The following is a 20,000-nucleotide window of genomic DNA, read 5'->3' as shown; positions in this document are numbered from 1 at the left end:
TTATGATATTATAAGTATTACACTGAAATGTTCCTTGAAGAATTTAAAACTTTCTAGATAGTGTTAAGACAGCCACATCAGTTTAGAGCATACAGTTCTCCTAACCTTTACAGTGCTTATCTGCAAGTTGCTTGTAGTCCAAATATAATAGAATTATGTAGGTTAGGAGCATGTGGTATACTCTTTTCTAATATTAGATCCTCATTATTTTGATTTGTTATATTGTCATGTTTATATTTCAAACTCCTCTGCAGTGGTTGCTTGCTTCATGATTGCTGTTACACACAAAGCTCTCAACTCAAGTAAGCTATAACACCATCACAGATTGTGGCTGTGGCTGTTGATCTGACCTAAGGGTTCGTTTTCCTTCTTTCGACTTGTTGTTTTGCAATGTTTATTTTCAGTTTTGCAGATCATATTTCCTAGGATTGTATTTATGTTTCCGTCTGTCTGTCTGTCTTCCTTTCTTTCTTTCTTCCTTTTTCTCGTACGTTTTACTGTTGTGTAAAACTTGGCTGTACCGTATTTGGTGACTACTCACAGCTAATGTATGTCTCTCCCCTTTTGTTTCCGTGCCCTAATTTCAGCAGTGCACTCTGAATATTGAGATATGAGGATTGGCTCCAAAGCGATGCATAATAACTATTGAATGTTGCAGTTCTGTTCATTGTATTTTCATGCCAGATTAAAATGCATCTTTTTCCAGTTACTGTTGACCAACATTTGGCCAACAGTTTATTGCTGGATTGATGGTACTCGATGAAGAAACTTGCAGATATCTGTATGAATAAAATGGCAATAAATAACTATTTATTTATAAGGTGAATCTAAGAATTGGATGTTTTTGGAGATTACAATTCATATTATATAATGTTTTGAATATTATTATTTACATATTGGGAAAAATAGGAATTATGAATGTACAGATCTACTGAAAACTTGGTATTCCAGGTAAGATTTTCCTGTGTGACTGATCAACAAAATGTTTTGTATTACCTACATATTCTGTGTATGGTAAATTTATGCATTGTACAATTTTGGCTCTCCTGATAGATTTTTGGTCATCAGTACTGAGCCAGGTTTGGGAAAGTCTTTGGGTGTGTTCGTGTGTCTGAATGTGTTTGTGTGTGTGAACATGAATGAGCGCAAGTGTTTGGGAAAGAGAGAGAGAGAGAGAGAGAGAGAGAGAGAGAGAGAGAGAGAGAGAGAGAGAGAGAGAGAGAGAGAGAGAGAGAGAGAGAGAGAGAGAGAGAGAGAGAGAGAGAGAGAGAGAGAGAGAAAGAAAGAAAGAGTATGTGTGAGTGTGAGTGTCTGTGCATGTGTGTGAGTGAGTGAGTGTGTGCATGCGTGCCTGCATGCATACTTGCATGTGTGCGAGTCCAAGTCTGTGTGTGTGGGTGTGTGTGTCTGTTTATCTGTGTGCATCAGTGTAAACATGTGTGCATGCATGTACATGTGAGTGCAGGCATGCTTGCAGGCGTGCATGCCAGCATGCGCACACGTGTGCTTAGAAGTGTTTATTTGATTGGAATTTTGTGGGAGTTATATGTGTGCACACATGCGTGTGCATGTCCATTAATGCATTGTTAAATTCATGTACTTCAGTCGTCACATTTTGGGACATACTTATTATTGTATCTTCCTTTCTAAACTATGCTCTATGCACAATACAAGCTTTAATCTCATCTTTGAATTTTATTAACCTATCTTCTAGACAATTCAATTTGAAAAGGTAAATAGAAGTTTAGAATATGTTTGACTGCATGTGTGACTGTGGTTATATATAATGACTAATTTCTTGATTGATTTCATAAATCTACATGCCTACATACTTCCATTTCTCCCTACAGGGAGAAGGTAAATTCCCATGTGGGTTCCATGAGGGTGTCCATTGGGACATTGACAGGGAGCAGGAAACACGACCTACCTGTGACATGGCAGGCACCAAGCAAGAGTGATGTATGCTGGATTTGTGCCCTGCAATTTTGTTTAGCAGCTGACTGGTGGCTGTCCTCTCATAAGTAAAAAGACCTGGTAGCAGCACAAATAGTGGGAGTGGACATGCCCTTAACCCTCTCTGGACGGGTGGTACACTACGGTACCACGCATTCAAGGCCCGTTCGCTGGGTGACGTCATACGGCGTCATTTATTTAACTGATTTAGGCCTATGCGTTCGAGAGCCCCGGCATTGTAACATGCAAGGCTGGAATGCCCCCGTCGTGAATGGGTTAACTAGTAAAGCTGTAACAACAGACACCACCCACAGAGAGTGGTCATAGACATGAGTGTGTTATGCTGATACTGACATGTATACCTGATGCAAAAGGAATGTTCTACAAACTCATGTCCATGACATGTAACTGTCCTTGATGAGTTATCCATGTTGTACAGGTGAATATAATGCTGTTTCCAGTTGCAGTTGAGCAAGCTACAAAATTCCTGTGACACCCATGGTTCAGGAGGTGATACAAGTATCAAGTAGTTTATTTCTCTGGGAATTTGTGATGTCCCAGGGATTGAGGATCATTTGCTCCTGGGATTAGGGCCCTGACTTGCACTGCTGGACCTGTTATGGTGATGCAGGAACGCAGCCAGGGAAATTCGCTACAATCTTGTTAGCTCTTGTAGGAGTATTTCCAGAATTTCAGGGTTTTCACAGAATGGTAAGGGCTACCCTCAGGGTGGTCCATTTCAAAATCTCCAGTCTGTCCAGTGCCTGCCCTGGGATGTTTCACAGATTAAGAGGTGGAGTGTGCAGATTATTTTCTGTTATTATCTTAAATTGATTCATAGTGGTTGGCAACCTGACAGTAATTACCGTAGAATAAGACAGAACTATTTTTTACAGGAGACACTAGGTTCATTTGTGTGAAGATCAGAAAATCAATCGATTCCTGCTTTATAGGACATGGAATACTGATGAGGAGAGACAAAGAACAGCATATCAGGTTGAATGTTGTTTCCTTGTAAATGACATGGAAATCATGATTTGAGTCGAGTCCTCTATACTGGTACTGAAAGTGCTGTGGCCGCATCAGGAGTGAGAGAAGGCATTGGCTAACACCACTTACAGTATAAACAGTCTTGGGTGGCGGAAGTCTTTGGGACAAATCTGAATGAATCAAATGAATCAAACCTGTCATGAGGTCAAGATGAGCTAGGTCCTTCTCTAGCAGCCCTTCAAGAAGGTTCATCCCAACCAACTGGAAGGAGAGGGTGAATTTGGCAAAGTATCCTTAGGGTAAGCTGTGCTGATCGATTCTCTTTCTCCTGTCATTAATCCATTGTGGACGGGGGATATATTCGCTTGCCTAATCTCCAGGATGGGTTTTATTTATGTCATTTATGGGCATCATTTACATCATGACACCTGTCCGCTATGGGTTAAGTATATGGGAATAGGCAAGAAAATTGCTAAAAAGTTCTTTCATCTTACAGATTCACCACATGTATTGATGTGTATTTTTGTACTTTTGTTTTCTTCCTTTTTGTTTTTCTTTCTTTTTCTTTTTTTTCCTTATTGGTGGTAAATCCTCATGAATAATACTAGTTTGCACAAAATAAATACCAACAAAAAGAGACTTCCTCAAAATGTAGAAATAATTTTGTGGAGGGGATAATTTTCATCAAATCCCCTAAAATGAACAGTTACATCTTACAAAGTTAACTATTTAATCATTGTGGTCTTTTTTGTTTTTTTGCTTTTTGTGGTACCCCCCTTTTTTCCGATGTGCTATGACCTACACCGGGCCCTTAAGTTATGCACAGCATGACACCCCGCCATTGGGAATTTAGCTGTGTCACAAGTTATACTTAAACTTCCATGAAATGGTCAAATAAATACAAAGAATTTGTAAATATTATATATGCTGGTATATAATACTTTTTTCAGAAAAGAGTAAACCCATATAATCACCAGAGCGATTTTACGTGTGATATCACCATCAAAATTTGTTTATTCCTTTTTTGTTTTGTGAAACAAAGTAACAAGAACCATTCTGTAAGTTTCTATAAGTTGCATCTAAAAGATTTAAATTAGATAATACCAACTATTTTTTTAAAGCAAATAGTTATATATATTGCAGTTATTGTTTTTTTCAATGACACCCCCCCCCCCCCCCCCAAAAAAAAAAAAAAAAAAAAAAAAAAAAAAAAAAAAAGTAAACTCCCATATGACAAAGTAACCTGTTCAGTGGGTTGGAGAGAAGCATAGGGGCAAGGCTAATTTCACCGGACCTAATTGGAAGAAATGTATCTATCTCTCTTTCATTACAGCATCTCTTTGTCTCTCTACATCTCTATGTATCTCTGCATTTCCACACCTCTTACTGAATATCTACTTCCCTTTCTATCTATCAATTTTTCTGTATCTCTAGATCTCTTGCTGTATCTAAAAAAAAATTTCTGTCTGGCTACATCTGTCTCTCTGTACATCATCTCCATATAACTATATATCTGTCTATTTCTGCATCTCTCAATGTATTCCAGTATCCCAATGGACCCTAGTTAGCCAAGACATGTTTGATGGTGGCTTTTTTTTTTTTTCTTTAGATGAACCTTAATATTCACATAGGTAAAAATTCCTTCAATGTCAAGCTATTCAAAATTAGTTTTGATCATAACTCAGATCTCCAGCCTCCTCCCCATTGTTTGAGATGGTTCCTTTAGTTCATAACCTATTGATCTGGGGACATGCACTGTCCACCATAGTTATATTTTATTATTGCTTAATGTATAAATAGGAGTCAATTATTAGTCCTACCTGACTTCAACTGTTTAAACCATTCCATGAATATTTTATTGGGGAAAGGTTTTAAATATATTACTGTTATCATTATTACATTAACAAAATGATGAATGTAAATAAAACTTTCCGAGCAACTTGTGGAATAATCCATATGTAAATATAGATAAATAAAAAAAATAAAAAACGATAGTGGACAGTGCATGAGAACATGGGTTCCGAACATTATTAGGCTAAGATCAACAAAATCCATATTTGAATATAAAGACAATTTCCAAACACAATTTAGGATAATGAAATTCGCCTTTTGTACTAATTTGAAAGGCAAAAGCCTATTTATTTGAGCTAAAGGTAAAAAAAAAGTAAAATCCTTTCTTCTCTCCCAAAATAATTCATACAAAATTATCCTCTGTGTTTTCAAAAAAAGTATAAGGCAAATTTTTACAATATATATTTCTCACTTTATCTTACAAGAACATTGCTTTAATGAATTACATTTCTTAAAACTTACATAACCTTATTGCTAATGTACTTAAAAAAAAATTCTAAATTGTAATGCAATATTTCTAAGACTGGAAGTTTGTATATTAAAACAAAATACTTCATTTTATGTATTTAAATGTATAGCAACTTTTTTTATTTAATTCCATTTCTTTCAGTAAAAAATATATATATACAATAAGCATAAACAAACAATCTCAATTTTATATAACTGCAGTAACATCACATTCATTTATTTGTGAAAAAAAAAATTAAATAAATAAATAAAATAAAATAAAAATCAGAATTCAATATTCTTTCTGATGTTAACCCATTCACGCCGGGGCGATTCCGGCTTTGCATGGTCGTAATGCCGGGGTTTTCAAACACATAAGCCTAACGTCTCAAGACTCTCAGGCACACAAGCCACGAGCCTGGGTTGCACGCTCACTCACCCTGAGCACCGGCCTTGCCCAGATATCTCGTCACCGGCGTCTGACGCAAAAGCCACGAAAGTGTCAGCACATCATCCGGCGCGAGTGGGTTGATCAGATATATATAAAATAATATTTTATCACAAATTGGACGGAATGTTTACAAATGCATAAACTGCTTATGATTTCATCATCATAGATATTTAAATGTTCCATGAGCTACATTATGGAAGTACTCAATATAAAAACAAAAAAAATATAAAAGCTGACTTTGTTAATTTGATTCATTCTTTCCCTATACAATGAAATTTGTCTCACATATTTACAGTTAAAAAAATAATTAGTAGCAACAGTGTTATCAAGATTATATAATATCCATGAGTTTGAAGACTCATATTAAACAAAGTCTTGCATTTGCAGACGTTGATGTGCTTTTAACTCACTGAAAACTGAACATTAACACTGAAGATGCCAGTAACTGTCAGACTATTTATCAACAGGCTTCTCTGTCATTCAAAGATTGTTCATTTAGCATTTTCATGCTGGGTAGATAATTTTCCATTATAAGTAAAAGATTAACTTTACATATACACTGGAAGCATAATACAAGTGATACTTCTATCCCAGCCAATTATTTTTGGTCAAGTTGAAAAAAAAAAAAAAAATTACTAATATTTGTGATATATTGACCTTTTTTCCCCATGTCTTTTTCATCAAATTAGCTCTGATCTGTTTTATATATTCATTAAAAAAAAAAAAAAAAACTAACACTGACCTATAAAAATATACATGGAACAATAAAGTAATCAGTTATTAGATTACTTGTTTACATTGCAAGAAACATGATTACCACTCCATTAACAAACACTATAATTCCTTCATATCAGGGATCCTGAGATCCTGTCTGGAAAAATATATTTCATTCGTAAATGAAGGACATTACCTTAGTGAGTCATCAAAACTTTGAAAAAAATTTCCTCCAAATTACAGAAAAAGTCTTGATATAACTATAGCATCATAAAAATACTACCTAGACATGTTAAAACATGTCCTATTATTTTATATCCAGGCAAAATTGGCTTTGGTCTTTTTGCACGTCAATCAACAGAATCAAAGATTCCACAATGCATGTATGAATATATATATGTGTATATATAAATGTGTCAGTATATGTATGAATAGGTATATGCAATATTCTCTGTGCTTGCAAGAGTATATTTGTGTGTATGCTTATGGTAATGTGTTTGTGCATGTGTACACTCACCCATTCATTCACACACACATGAACACACATGCACACATAAAAAGAAATAAAAAATGCACAAAATATCTAGACAAGCTGAGTAGCCACATCACTATACATTCACAACTTTCTAAAAATATACATCTAAAGCCCTGAACAATTATTATTGACAAAGTGACCACAATACTAATATAAAACCATAACTGCCAAATATAAAACCAGCACTAGCTTTTGCTGGTAGTAATAAAGTATTATTTGTAATGATGATAATCATTACAATAGTAATTGTGTGAATATGTGTAAATGTGTGTGTGTGTGTGTGTGTGTGTGTGTGTGTGTGTGTGTGTGTGTGTGTGTGTGTGTGTGTGATGAGTGTGAGTGTGAGTGGTGTGAGTAGAGTGTGTGGTGTGTGTGTGTGTGTGTGTGTGTGGTGTGTGTGTGTGGTTGTGTTGTATTTTGTATATATATCTGTAATATATATGTAATATATGTATATATTATGATAATATGTATATAATTACATATGTGTACATATGTATATATATGTATATATATGTATATATATGTATATATATGTATGTTTATTTATTGTGACATATGGCTTTATAAGAAATGCTTTTTCTTTCAATTATACATTTCAATTTCAAATATATAAAAAAGCCCAACAGGGTGTTGTATTGTAAGAAAATACACTGGGATGATCCTATGAATATAAATCTTCCAGTCATACATACAATGTAAAACCTGCATGTAATTATGGTGGTAAAAAAATACAAGTAGTTACAGTTGAGATTCTGAAGCACAACCTATTTATGCATCTTCAGGTTATGATCACAGTTGATTGCAGACAGTATGCTGCGGATTCATGGCGTTAAGATGATGCAGCATGGTGTCCTTTTTGAGTTTTTATTAGATCTTACCTGATGGGTAAAACAAGGGTAAAGTAAAATTAGTGTACAAATCAATTACCCGTGACATAAACAAATTCCAGAGCAACAAAATACGCAAGCTTGCCTGCATAAAGAGATCTTCTCACTACATAAATGTACGAGAATCCAATGTGAACATGTAATTCAAACAATAAAAAAATCTTTACATAAAGTTTCCCAAAAATGTAAAACAAACAAATTCAATAAATGTACTTACACTTGAAAGAAGTAGACCTTCAATTTGCAAGGCAGAGGACCACTAAAAATGCCATCAACACCGATGACACTTGCAAGCATGGGGATGAGGCTGTGCAATCTACTTCAAAGCGGGCATTTAGGAACTCAATACCTGGTAAGGGGGATTTATTAAAAGGGGGATTTATTATGATAATAAATCAATGATATTAAGATTTCTGATAGCTAAATAACCTGCACAAATTACTATATTCACTTATCAATCGTTCATCAGGTTTTGCACTGCTTCCCAAAGTGATACAAACCTAAGTATGGATGATAATGCTGTTCCTCCTTAGGTAATGGGACTAGTTGTTGTGTTGCATCCTGAAATAGGAATTCCCTCAGTTAGTATGATGATAAAAGCAAGAACATTCACTCTGAACATGATGCAAATCCATGATGAAAAGTTTATATTAGAATAAGTTTTAGCTCCCTAAAATTACAACAGTAAAATCAATTTCTCCTCTAAAATAAACCTTTTCATATATCTTCAAAGACACCGAATTGTTTTTCTTGGGTCTTCAAAAGTCTTTCAACTCACCTGGAAGATCAGATCAGCATATGGTTCATCAGAATGGAACATTTTGAAGCTGAAATGTAAAGTTTCAATTACTCCATAAATCCCTTACTATAAATCTATGCAATCAATTCTCTATATCCATAAATAAATATAAACCTTGGAGAATATTGCAACCTATACTTACTTCCATTCATCATCAGAATCACGGCCAAAATGTTGTTGCGCATATAACAGGAGATTTGTGTAAGCTGTTACTTCTGTTTCATTGTACAGATAACCTCCTCGGGTCACTATTGCATTTGAACGTACTGTGCCCAAATTACACTCTTGATAATCTGTTACTGAAGCTCGTGTACCTGAGAAAAGTTAAATAAGTTACAAAACAATCTGATTACAAAAATCCCCTTTGGCTACCTAACACTAAGTTCTCAGAGTATTATTCATCAATTTTCTGCACACATCAAATAGTTACAAAGGCAATGTCTGGTAAAAATAATTTAAGCATAACATTATATAGGAAGTTTGAGTGCACATATGAAATGTATAATTTTTGGACAGTATATCGAAGAAAGAAAAAAAGTGAAAAAAATTGTTCCCACAAATATTCACCATCTCGACAGACTAACTGATAGTCTGCAGTAAGCTGGTTCCTTGCCCACCATTGTTTGCGTTTTCCATCCACATTTTCTCGAACAGTCGTGTGCTTTAGGAAAGCTATGTCTCCGCCTCCCTCCACAAGGCATCTAAAGGCACCTGATAGGAAAGGTTATAAAAGTCATAAAATGTATCAAGTATAGCTACCACAAAGTCCAATAATATTTCAATAATGAGTGGTAATTCAAAACAAAACTTTCATCAGATAGGATTTCCAGCTGTACTTGCTTGAAAGCTTATATCTGATGACTGACTTCATCACAAGTAATTTCCAGTCTTTAACCCGTTAACGATGGATGACGTGATATCACATCACATGGTGGTAGCACTTCCAGCCATGGATGTGCTATCACGTCAAGTCATTTTGTATGGCTGGCACGCCGGGTGATTGTGAGCATAGCAGGTGGCCACAGCTTCAGCCTAAGCATTTCAAAATACCCCGGCATTGTGTCCTGGTGAAGCACCTTTACAGCATTTTATCTAAGACAAACCTGTGAATCCATAATAGGGTTCACTGTGATCTCGAGCACAGAACCCACTTCCAACACCATGGCAGAGATGGCAAAGATTCAGGCGGTTCATATTGTGTCGATAGTAGGTGCTAAGAGCACCCGGGGCACAAGACTTCTCAAAATATTCAGATGCTGCCCTCACTGAGTTGCATCCATACTGACGGATAAGGTTGTTGTTGATGAGGTAGGCCAACGGCACTACCCATCCACCACCATGCATAACTCCAGGATGGCAGGTTCTCTTATCTTTGGAGAGAAAAAATATATGTCTGGTTATACTCCATAAAAATGAAATAAAGCTGTGTCTTTGCTCTCAAATATGCACAAGTATATCCAAATAATGAAATAAAACACTTTCATACTTTTGAGATATAAAACATCTGTGTCTGGGTCATCTTCCTTGGAAACTGCAACAACATAGTATTCTAGGGTATCAAGATTATACTGTTCGCCGATGATAGGCACAAGTTCATATCCAAGTCCAGCACTATATATGTCCCCAGCTTCAAATACTGCAACATCTGCTTCCCTGTGAACAGAAAAAAAAAATATATATATATAAAATGGTGACTTCAATCACTAGTCATACATATGAAAAAATCAAAAAATAAATTACAGCACCCTTATGGACCTGCAATGTAGTTGGCCACCAAATTGTTTTTGTTTAACGCACAACTTGAAGTGGCAACTACAACTGCTTGATGCCTTGATACCACTTTTGAACTCTGCATGCCTGAATAGACCATGTGTGATATTTTCATTGTTTTATTTTGAATATTACTTCTGAAAAGCAACATCGAAAGTGGCACAAAATATTTTGGTTCATTTGCCCCTAAAAATTGTGGGGTTTTAGTAAAAATTTCCTCCACTTGTAAAAATCAAACCTATCAATATATATATTTTTTCTTTCTTTCTTTCTTTCTTTCTTTCTTTCACAGGCTGTTATAAAATGACAGTGTGTAGAATTTAACAACTGATTTCAAATGGACTGATCCTAAATTCATATACTTTACTAATAGTCATATGAAACAATTAACTCCTGACACAGCCAACTTTGGAAGCATGTTTAAAATAATTGAGGTAAAAGAGCTGCTACTGCTTAATAGCAAATTGCTTCAAAACTTTAATTACCCTCTTTTGATGGCTCCCATGCAGTCAAAATTTGTATCTCCTTTAAAACATTCCATATCTGGTTTCAGCAACTGAGCATGTAGTGCAGTCTGAAAAAAAAAATAAAGAACAGTATTAGAATTATATGTCATCCATATTACAGAGTCAAGACGTCTAGAATCTTAATATTTAATATTTGATATGCACCCACAAAGGAAAACACTATCTAGTTACTCAGGAGAAATAAATGGATAAAGTTTTGGAAAATGAACATATAAATAGCTTCTAAACATGTTAGCAAACATGAAAGACACAATTTTTTTTTTAAATCCAAGAAGTGATAGGTAAATACAGACTTTGACTATTGTAAGAAATTATGTTATATAGGTTTAAGCTAAGTACTCATTCTCCAAACAAAAACTGAATGGAATAGCTTGTAATCTTATCCACTGGCAATGAGTAATGAAAGCACTGAAATCATAACCAGTGATTTAGTTTGTTGACAGAGCCAGGCAAGTCATCTAAGCACAACATTCTATTGTAACACAAGTGATTTATTTCTATAAAAAAAAACAGGTAAATAGCCACTAAAATCATGAATGCCTTCCCTAAAAACGCAATATATACTTACCCTCATCTTGAGACACTTTGAAAATTCTGCCTGGGAGGTTACACACAATTTCATTTTGCTCACAGGGCAGGAACGAATTGTCTGGATGTGGTTCATGATATTACCAACCAGATACTTCTGGAAATTCTGCTGGCTGGCTGACAGGTCCACCAACATCTTTGTGTTATCCTGCCAAAGCAAGAGATATAAAATGAGAAGATTCTGCATACTTTCTTCTGATATATTTCTAGGCATCCTGTAATAGTTTACGAATGTTCAGAAAGTATACATTGTTTATCCTCCTTACAATGGACTAAAATTGAGGAAACCCTTCCTGTATAATCAAGGGGTCCATAACAGACGTGGCATGCATCAAATTCTTACCACGCCATAATTTATTGTTCCCTAGCCATGCCTGCCTCTCTCATACTGAAGCATACCCATTCTTGCCATTGACATTAAGGAGCACTTTCAAATGTGTTAAGCGTAGTAACGAGCCATTCACACCTGCTGTGGTCACTACTGTGCCTTTTTCAGTATGAAACTTTTTTCCTAAACATAACATGAAAAAGGAAATAGGATTCTATGGCATTTTTCAAATGCAATGATTTTTTTCCTATTTGCCAAATAAAACCCTTTCAAAATGAGATGGCTATTTTCCCATTTACAGCAAATGGCAAAATATAAATGCATCTGAAAGAAACTTGAGAAAAAATTGTGTGATAAACAGCATCCATCATGGAGGGCACAACAATGTACCATCAACAGAGGACGAATTAAGTGCATTATCACAAACTGTAGCCAGTTGGTTGGTTCCATGAATTTGTGCAATGGGGAGTACATTAATAAGTCTTTTGTTCACATCAATCAGGAGGAGGAAGGATTAACCCTTTAACAACGGGTGACGTGCATTTTCGTCACACATGACACAGGATCTCTGGCCTGACAACGGGCGTCATGATGTTCAGGGATTTTGGATCACTGTGTTATTTTATTGTGCTATGAGTAATGAGTGAGTGATGATGACAATTGCAGTCATAATTATCATAACTGTTGTAACACTAAGTAAAATGGGTTTCACCTAACATACAAAACCTGGATGGCACCACTTTCTTCTAGCACCAGCAGGAGAGAGAGCCTCGAATGGCACCCATCTACGGTCTCTAGCAAGCACTAGCTTCATAGAGCCATAGCACACAACAAGTTGCCAACCTCTTGCTCTAAAGTACCGCAAATGAAGGATGTGCAGGCAGAATGAGAGGAGGAAGGTGACTCAAACCATGCCCAATGTCTACAATGTGCCTCTGTGCCAGTAGGGATGTCTTTTACTGTGGCACAGTCATAAGCACCAGTTTCCTTCCTTTTCCCTACCTCTTCATGTTATCTTCATTGTGGATGGTTATATGTTTTGTATTTGTTGATGGCAGCACACAAATACGAAAAAATAAAGTTGATTTTTTTTGTCCTCCCCAAAAACAGCAATGCTTCTATCACATTGAGTATAAAGAAAAAAAATGAGCTGATATGGACCGTGAACTACAATTTTAGTCAACTGCAGAATTGATAGAGCCTGTGATATGACAGATATAAGTCTCTGAATACAGTAAAACACACAAAAAATGTAACACAAAAATGGCTCTAGCTCTACAATGTGTGACTAAAAGAGAGTGGGAAAAGTCAAGGTATGTTGCGTGAAGCTGCCTCGCTTTGAAATAAAACCCATCCTGGAGTCTGGGTAAGCAAATCTACCCCCGTCGTTAACAGGTTAACAGAAACCAAAATTTGTCTGTAATAATCAGGATCCATTATTACAAGTTCCATTATTGTGAGGGTAGATGGTATATAATATTATTATATAATAAAATGAAAAAGTATAATTATTTTCATAACAATACTCATAATATTTTGCCTGCATTACTTCATGATCTTCAACTAAGAATCTTTTGCCTACCTGTTTGTTCTTAACCCACAGATGCCAGGAACATGCACTATGCACTGTCCACTATAGTTTAGTTTCAATATTCCTTTTATTCATGGATTGTTCCAAAAGTGCCCAGTCTACAAAAATTTAGTTGTCAGGTCTGCCAGACTTCACCTGTTTATCCCATTCCTTAACCTATTCATGATGGGGTGTCTATTTGTCTAATGCCACTCCCACCAGCAAGATAACAAGGACACAGCTTCCTGTCGAGTGGTTCCTCAATGCACAAGGTCATGCTGAACCTCTCAAAGCAACTTCCTTGACAAATCAAGAAAATGTGTATATACAAATTTAACTATGTAGAACATGTATATAGAAAAAAACATTCTTTATTCTATTAATATTATCATTGATATTAACATTATCATCATCAGAGTTATCATTAACATAATGTCAATAACAATAGTCATAAAGTATATATTTAAACTTTCCAAAAAATTCAAGGACTGGGGAAAACACGTAAAGTCAGGGAGGACTGGCAACTGACCCCTTAGTGTCTATGTACTTGTGGAGCCATTTATGTGCAAGAAAAAATATCAAAATACAATCATATTGGGCAGTACATGTATGCATATACTCCCAGCATTAAGGGGTTAAAAGCAACCATTCTTATCAAATATAAAAATGGTTTTAAGCATTGGTGTTAATTGAATTTCAATACATGGTGGGTTTACATCATCACCTGATAATTGTATTATTTTCAAGATATTTCTGAGGAAAATTATTATAAGATGTAATAGAAAGTGCTTTATCAATAGGCTCCAGTCAGGTGTATAGGCAGGTTCTTATAACATGAAATCTGAGATCGCTTTATTTCTTTTTCTACTTTTCACTGCGATCTTGATTCATTATTATTCATAAAACATTTGAGCTGTCCACCTCTAGCAGCAACACTGGCTTTTGTTATACACTCTACTAGTATGTAATACAAAAATTCATGCTAAAGAGCTATCTACAGGAATAAAGAAAAAAAAAAAAAGTGTGCCAATTATTTCTGAACTTACGGATAGAAGAAGATCATAAGATTTGCCGTATTTTGGGAATGACTCAAAAAGGTAGAAAGCCTCGGGATCTGTTGTTTTTTCCCCGAAAAGGTCGAATGCCATCTGAAAATTTGTGAAAAGAAGTTGCATGTCAAATCAAATGAAATATAACACTACAAGTATCCAAAGCCTAAATCACTAAAACTAACAGCTTATTTTCTTCACTAAGTCACTACCAAAGAATTCCATTGGAAAAATTGTGTAATTAGCAAGAAACATTTCTGCATAAGCAGACAGGCAGAACTGGTAGATATACCTCTATACGAAGATGTATGAAATGCTTACTGTAATTCAATAGAACAGACGACTAATTATTACACAGTGATATATCCAGAAATGTACTAATGTTTTATATAAAAAATAAAAATAAAAGGCAACATAAAAAGCCAACAGAAAATAGAGCTGAAGTATACACACAGACTCCCCTCACCTGCAAGAAGTCCTGAAGACCTCGTCGCTGCTCGGGAGATTTGGCAGAGGTGGTCACAATAGCATTTGAAGGAACAGGACCCCAGTTGCATCTCTCATATTCTGATACTGGGGCACGACTTCCATCATCACAAAGAAGCTCAAAGTCGTCAATACTAAAACAGAACAATTACACATTATGTAAGATTTGGTCATATGCATATTCCTCTCAGCTGTAGAGATCCATACCAACTGTTTTTTTATTCAACAGTGTAATAAAATATTCTAGGTTTTCTGTGCATAATGAATTCGCACTAAACATACAGGACGATTCCACAAATCCATATAAATATTACAAAGACAGCATATCACTTACTTCAACCTACTCTCTTTCTCAGCTACCTACCCTTATACCTATCTATCCAATCACTGTACATATAAAGCAATAACACAATCATCAAAGAAACAGTAAAAAAAGGTCCAACCCTGTTCTTCGAGCAAAACCAGTCAAAATGGTTATACATAATTTACCTAAGCTTCAATTCCTCTCCATACTCCTCCAAAGTCTTGTTTAGGGATGTATGTCTAGCAAAGGCAATTTCACCCTTATCCAGCAAGCAGTTGATGGCTCCCTGGTGGCCGGCATAGAGATCCTGGCTTGTGCAATGCCGTCCAGGGAGATCACTCCCACAGGCACTACATAAGATCTGATTATTGTCACCTGATGAAATAACATAGAAGACATTAAATAAATTTAATTCCTTTTGTCTGTGTTATTTCAGTTAAAATTACATAGCATTACCATCACTTGCATCATGGACATGACTCAGTACATTGCAATAATATGAATCAAAACCAGAAATATAATTTACCTAGAGGATTATACTTGTCCGAGAGAATGTTAACTGCACAACCACCACCAAAGAATTCTGAGGCTGATTTAATGTGATTGTTACAATCAATAATTTTCATGGCTCCAGATCTGATTAGCTGAAATGCAAATTGCAAATACAATGGTTAGAAATATTATGAAATAGGTCTTCAACACATTAATTGCAATAGGTACCACTTGTGGTACATTTTAAACTCGCAATAATCACCACATGTACCACCAGGGTTACATTAAAGATTTATTTAAATTTCTGTTTACATAACTAATTTATAAAATAGGTAATAATAAATAACAGATCAATAAGATGAAATTCTAATGATAAGATATATATAAATATCTAAAAAAATATATGACACTTAAAGACTTACTTATAACCCAATGAAAAATTTCATGTCTTAAAAACTTTCTCTTATCTACATCTTCATAAACAATATGCAGTATCTTGTGAAATTCAACTAAATATCAAATCATTCTGAAACAAAAATAATCATTTGAAATGAATGACCATAGAATTTTATGACTATCCATAGGTCATGTAACACTGCAAAATGGATAGGGTTGATGCATCTATATATATATCAGGCCTGTCCCTAGACTTTGTGTTGTAATACAAAGAATTTGATAAGAGGAGCAAGTACCCACTTCCTCTTTCCCCAGCTGAAACAGCACTGAATATTACCACCAGGAAAGGTAATGGCCACCTCCTTTTCATGAATTTCAAGAAAGAAACCTAATAAAGAGTTTATAAAAATTAGATCTACATACAGCTTATGTCTTTCATCTATCATACCTTGGCTATCGGCATAACCCAACCTCCCATTGATGCAACAGATGGGAAACAGGCAACTGCACCCCGTAAGTCTTCTAAGCTTCTCACTGATGTAAGGTTGCCTTTCTGAATGAAAGCCACTGAATAATATAACTGAAGACCATCTGAAAGGAAGATAACAATAAGAGTATGATCTCTGTGGGTAGCCTTCAAATACAATTGAAACCAAAGTATAAATAATTAATAAATACATAAATATATATATATATATATATATATATATATATATATATATATATATATATATATATACATATATATATATAAACAATTTAAAAAATATATATACATTTTTTTTAACTACTTGTTTATAAAGCAATAATATATATATAATAAACAATGAGCAGTAAAGCAAATTGAGTAAAAATACTTCAGCAGATATCACAATCAGCTGGGGATTTGAAGGTATGGAGTCAAGCAGAGTCAAAATGTACTGAATGATCACCAACTACTAAATTATTGAATTCATATGAGTCTGGGAGGCAGGGTGGAATAGAGGGAGAGTAAGACAAGGGAGAGAGAGAGAGAGAAAGACAGATAGAGACAGACTTACTCTCATAGACCTCCTTCATTATTGGTACCAACGAATGGTATCTTCCAGCAATAAATATCTCGTTAGGATCCAGAACGACTAGGTCTGCCCGCCCCTTGTCCAGTGCAACCATGCACTCATCATGGTTGCTGTACTGTAAGTATAACAGTGAAGGTACTTTTAGTTTGTGCTTATTCGGTAACTCAAAATTTGAAGCAGATTCAATTTTTGGCTCAATATTTTGATTGAATCTACAATGAAGGGATTATTTATCAAGCATCTTTACCAAGTATTTAAAAGAATATTATTTTCTAAAAATCCTGATTTTTCACAGGTTTCCCAAGCCTTTTGAACAGGGAAGGGGGAATGGGTTGTTACCTCAGAAACTGAAGGGATGCACCAAGAAGGAACATCAAATAACAATAGACTATGTGAAAAATTATGATTTTTATTTTAACTGTTGTCATATTTGGAAATATATTTAAAAAATAGCTACTTTCAGTATCAAATTCTGTCCTTCAAAGAATTTTCTACATTCAACTGGACAATGATTAAGGCCACTTCTGCAATAAATCAATCAATTTCACCTTACCTGATGGCACTCAAGTTGAGAATAGGCTTTTTCAAATCTGAAGTTATTCTTTTCAATTGCCTTTGCAAATGCTTCACATTTTGTTTGTTCTGGGGGGGACAGTGTGCACCATCTCACAGTATTTGGGGTACCTGTGTATAAAAATCATACATAGAGTATAAGCAAAGGTATTTCTTGAATAAAAGGTTCACCATACAACAAACATCCAGAGAATATACAAGTGATAACAACTGACTTCTAATCTAGTTAGACCATGTGATTTCCCTTCTAATGCCATAACCACATAATTCTATAGTGCAAGCATAAAAAGAAGAGTACTATATTCTAAGAATTTGAAAAGGGAGAAAGGAGTTCAATTTAGTACAGATTTATGTCTGAAAGATATAAATTATGTTCATCAAATATACAATTCAAATAAGCTGGGTTAATTTTCCTGACCCAGACAGGTTATAATTATACTTAAGTTATCCCAAAGAGTTTTGTTAAACATCATAACCTTTAACATCAGAATCATTGATAATGGTGTCAGACATATTTTCATAGTAGCTTGCCTGACAATGGGCGTCATTGTTTGTTTGTTTGTTGGATCGCCAATATGCAATTTTATTGTACTTTGAAAAAAAAACACTGATGATGCTACTACAGTCATAATTACTAGAATTATGTAATATGTGGACTTTAAAAGTCATTTCATACAATTGCACCCTTGATGATAAGTTCCTAAAATAGGCAGCAGATAGGCATACCAGAAAGGGGTCTGACAGGTACAAAAAACAAATACTGAAACCAAATATTCCTAAAATAACTGAAGTATAATTGCTTCTTATACAGCAAATTCAGGCTATAGTTTTATGAGCTTACTTCTTTTCCTTTTAATACCTTTATTACCCCTATCTAAAAAGTCTTCATAGCACAGTTGTATAACAGTTATTCAAGTTAGACCTTGGTGACTGTTCAGAATAGGGCCACATGAAATAATGCCTAAAGTGCCTTTTGCTTCTTGCTCCGAAAAGACAGAATTCTTCTAAAATTTGTCCTGTCCACAGCACTGCATAAGCTGACAGAGCCCATATAAACACACAAACTAATAAAAAAAAAAAAAAAAAAAAACACAACAAATAATGACGAAATAGAGTGGGATGATTCATGGGAGAGTGTGATGATTCAAATATATGAAAATAAAACCTATCCGCTTCAAAAAACCTATCCCTGGAGCTGGGTCAGCAAATTTTATCTCCGTCTGCAATGGTGATATAACAGCAACGGTTTACAAACTTCTCCTGAGTAAATTTCTAACCAGTAGTTTTTTTTTCAACTTTTTTATGTTTTTTATTACTTCTCACAAAAAAATTACTCAATAAAAAAAAAACCCAAAAAATGGTATGTGGACAATATAAAGTCATTTCATGGAAGTTGCTCCTTGATGAATAGCAATTAAAATAGGCAGTAGATAGCTTATATAAGCAGCATACCAGGATAGGCACTGGTAAAAAAAACTGAAAAAAAACAAAATAAAATACCTAAACCTAAACTAGCCTGCTTTTTATACAGCTAATCCTCAGCTATAGTTTTTTTGATTTTTTAATAGATTTCCTTCTTTTCCTTTTAATACCTTTATTACCCCTATCTGAAAAGTCTTCATAGTACAATTGTATAATCGTTATGAAACTATAGTATTCCAGTTAGACCTTGGTGACTGTTCAGAATAGGGCCACATGAAATAATGCCATGGCCTAAGTGCTTCTTGCTCCGGAAAAAGACTAAAAAAATCTCTATATTCAGCAAACTATAGCTTGGACGAGTTCCTCATTTGACAAGAAATTGCCAGGGAGCTTGACAGGCTCTCTCTTGGCAGGATATATAAGGTAAGTTTGTTTTCAAGTGCCAGAGTGTGAAGCGAAAAGGCTATGGCTTCATCGAGCTGAGTGGCATGAAAATAGATTTGCAGAAATTTATTAGGAATAGTGGCTTTATCTTGACTTTCCGCAAATCATTCTTTTTGTTCCTAATCGTATTGTTTTGTGCATCCTCAATGGCTCGTACCATATATTTACTAAATCTTCATGCAGCTCTATTCTTTAGCAAAAAAATATTCAATAAAATGTTTAAATAACAATTATTGTACAAGAGCATCATTTATACCTGTCTCTCCATTTACAGTTTCTACTAAACACTAAACTTTTACTCTTCTTTTACTATATCTGAGCAAAATGCACTGTAATATCTAGTCTGGGTATCAAATAAAAATG

At 34.9% G+C, this 20,000-nt stretch overlaps 1 protein-coding gene across 1 annotated transcript in view; it reads right to left on the bottom strand.

Annotated features, from left to right (window-relative positions):
* Positions 1–5,050: 5,050 nt before the first annotated feature.
* Tsf2 (transferrin 2) overlaps positions 5,051–20,000 on the bottom strand; it is a 15,787-nt gene continuing 837 nt past the window's right edge. Inside the window, exons 2-18 of the mRNA XM_043015012.2 lie at positions 17,752–17,882; positions 17,181–17,313; positions 16,589–16,731; positions 15,779–15,896; positions 15,438–15,627; positions 14,929–15,082; positions 14,460–14,561; positions 11,496–11,663; positions 10,886–10,974; positions 10,117–10,283; positions 9,734–10,000; positions 9,198–9,341; positions 8,773–8,944; positions 8,610–8,658; positions 8,332–8,392; positions 8,049–8,180; positions 5,051–7,822 (exon numbers count right to left, since the gene is read on the bottom strand). Coding sequence (XP_042870946.2) covers positions 8,068–8,180; positions 8,332–8,392; positions 8,610–8,658; positions 8,773–8,944; positions 9,198–9,341; positions 9,734–10,000; positions 10,117–10,283; positions 10,886–10,974; positions 11,496–11,663; positions 14,460–14,561; positions 14,929–15,082; positions 15,438–15,627; positions 15,779–15,896; positions 16,589–16,731; positions 17,181–17,313; positions 17,752–17,882 — 2,201 coding nt within the window. The 3' untranslated portion in view covers positions 5,051–7,822; positions 8,049–8,067. The remainder of the gene's footprint in view (positions 7,823–8,048; positions 8,181–8,331; positions 8,393–8,609; positions 8,659–8,772; positions 8,945–9,197; positions 9,342–9,733; positions 10,001–10,116; positions 10,284–10,885; positions 10,975–11,495; positions 11,664–14,459; positions 14,562–14,928; positions 15,083–15,437; positions 15,628–15,778; positions 15,897–16,588; positions 16,732–17,180; positions 17,314–17,751; positions 17,883–20,000) is intronic.

Source organism: Penaeus japonicus, unplaced genomic scaffold (assembly GCF_977035675.1).
Source record: "Penaeus japonicus unplaced genomic scaffold, GWHDUDI00000001_assembly GWHDUDI00000001, whole genome shotgun sequence".
NCBI classification, from domain to species: Eukaryota; Metazoa; Arthropoda; class Malacostraca; order Decapoda; family Penaeidae; genus Penaeus; species Penaeus japonicus.
Note: the sequence above shows the minus strand (reverse complement) of the source record. Positions and strands in the feature narration are given on the sequence as shown.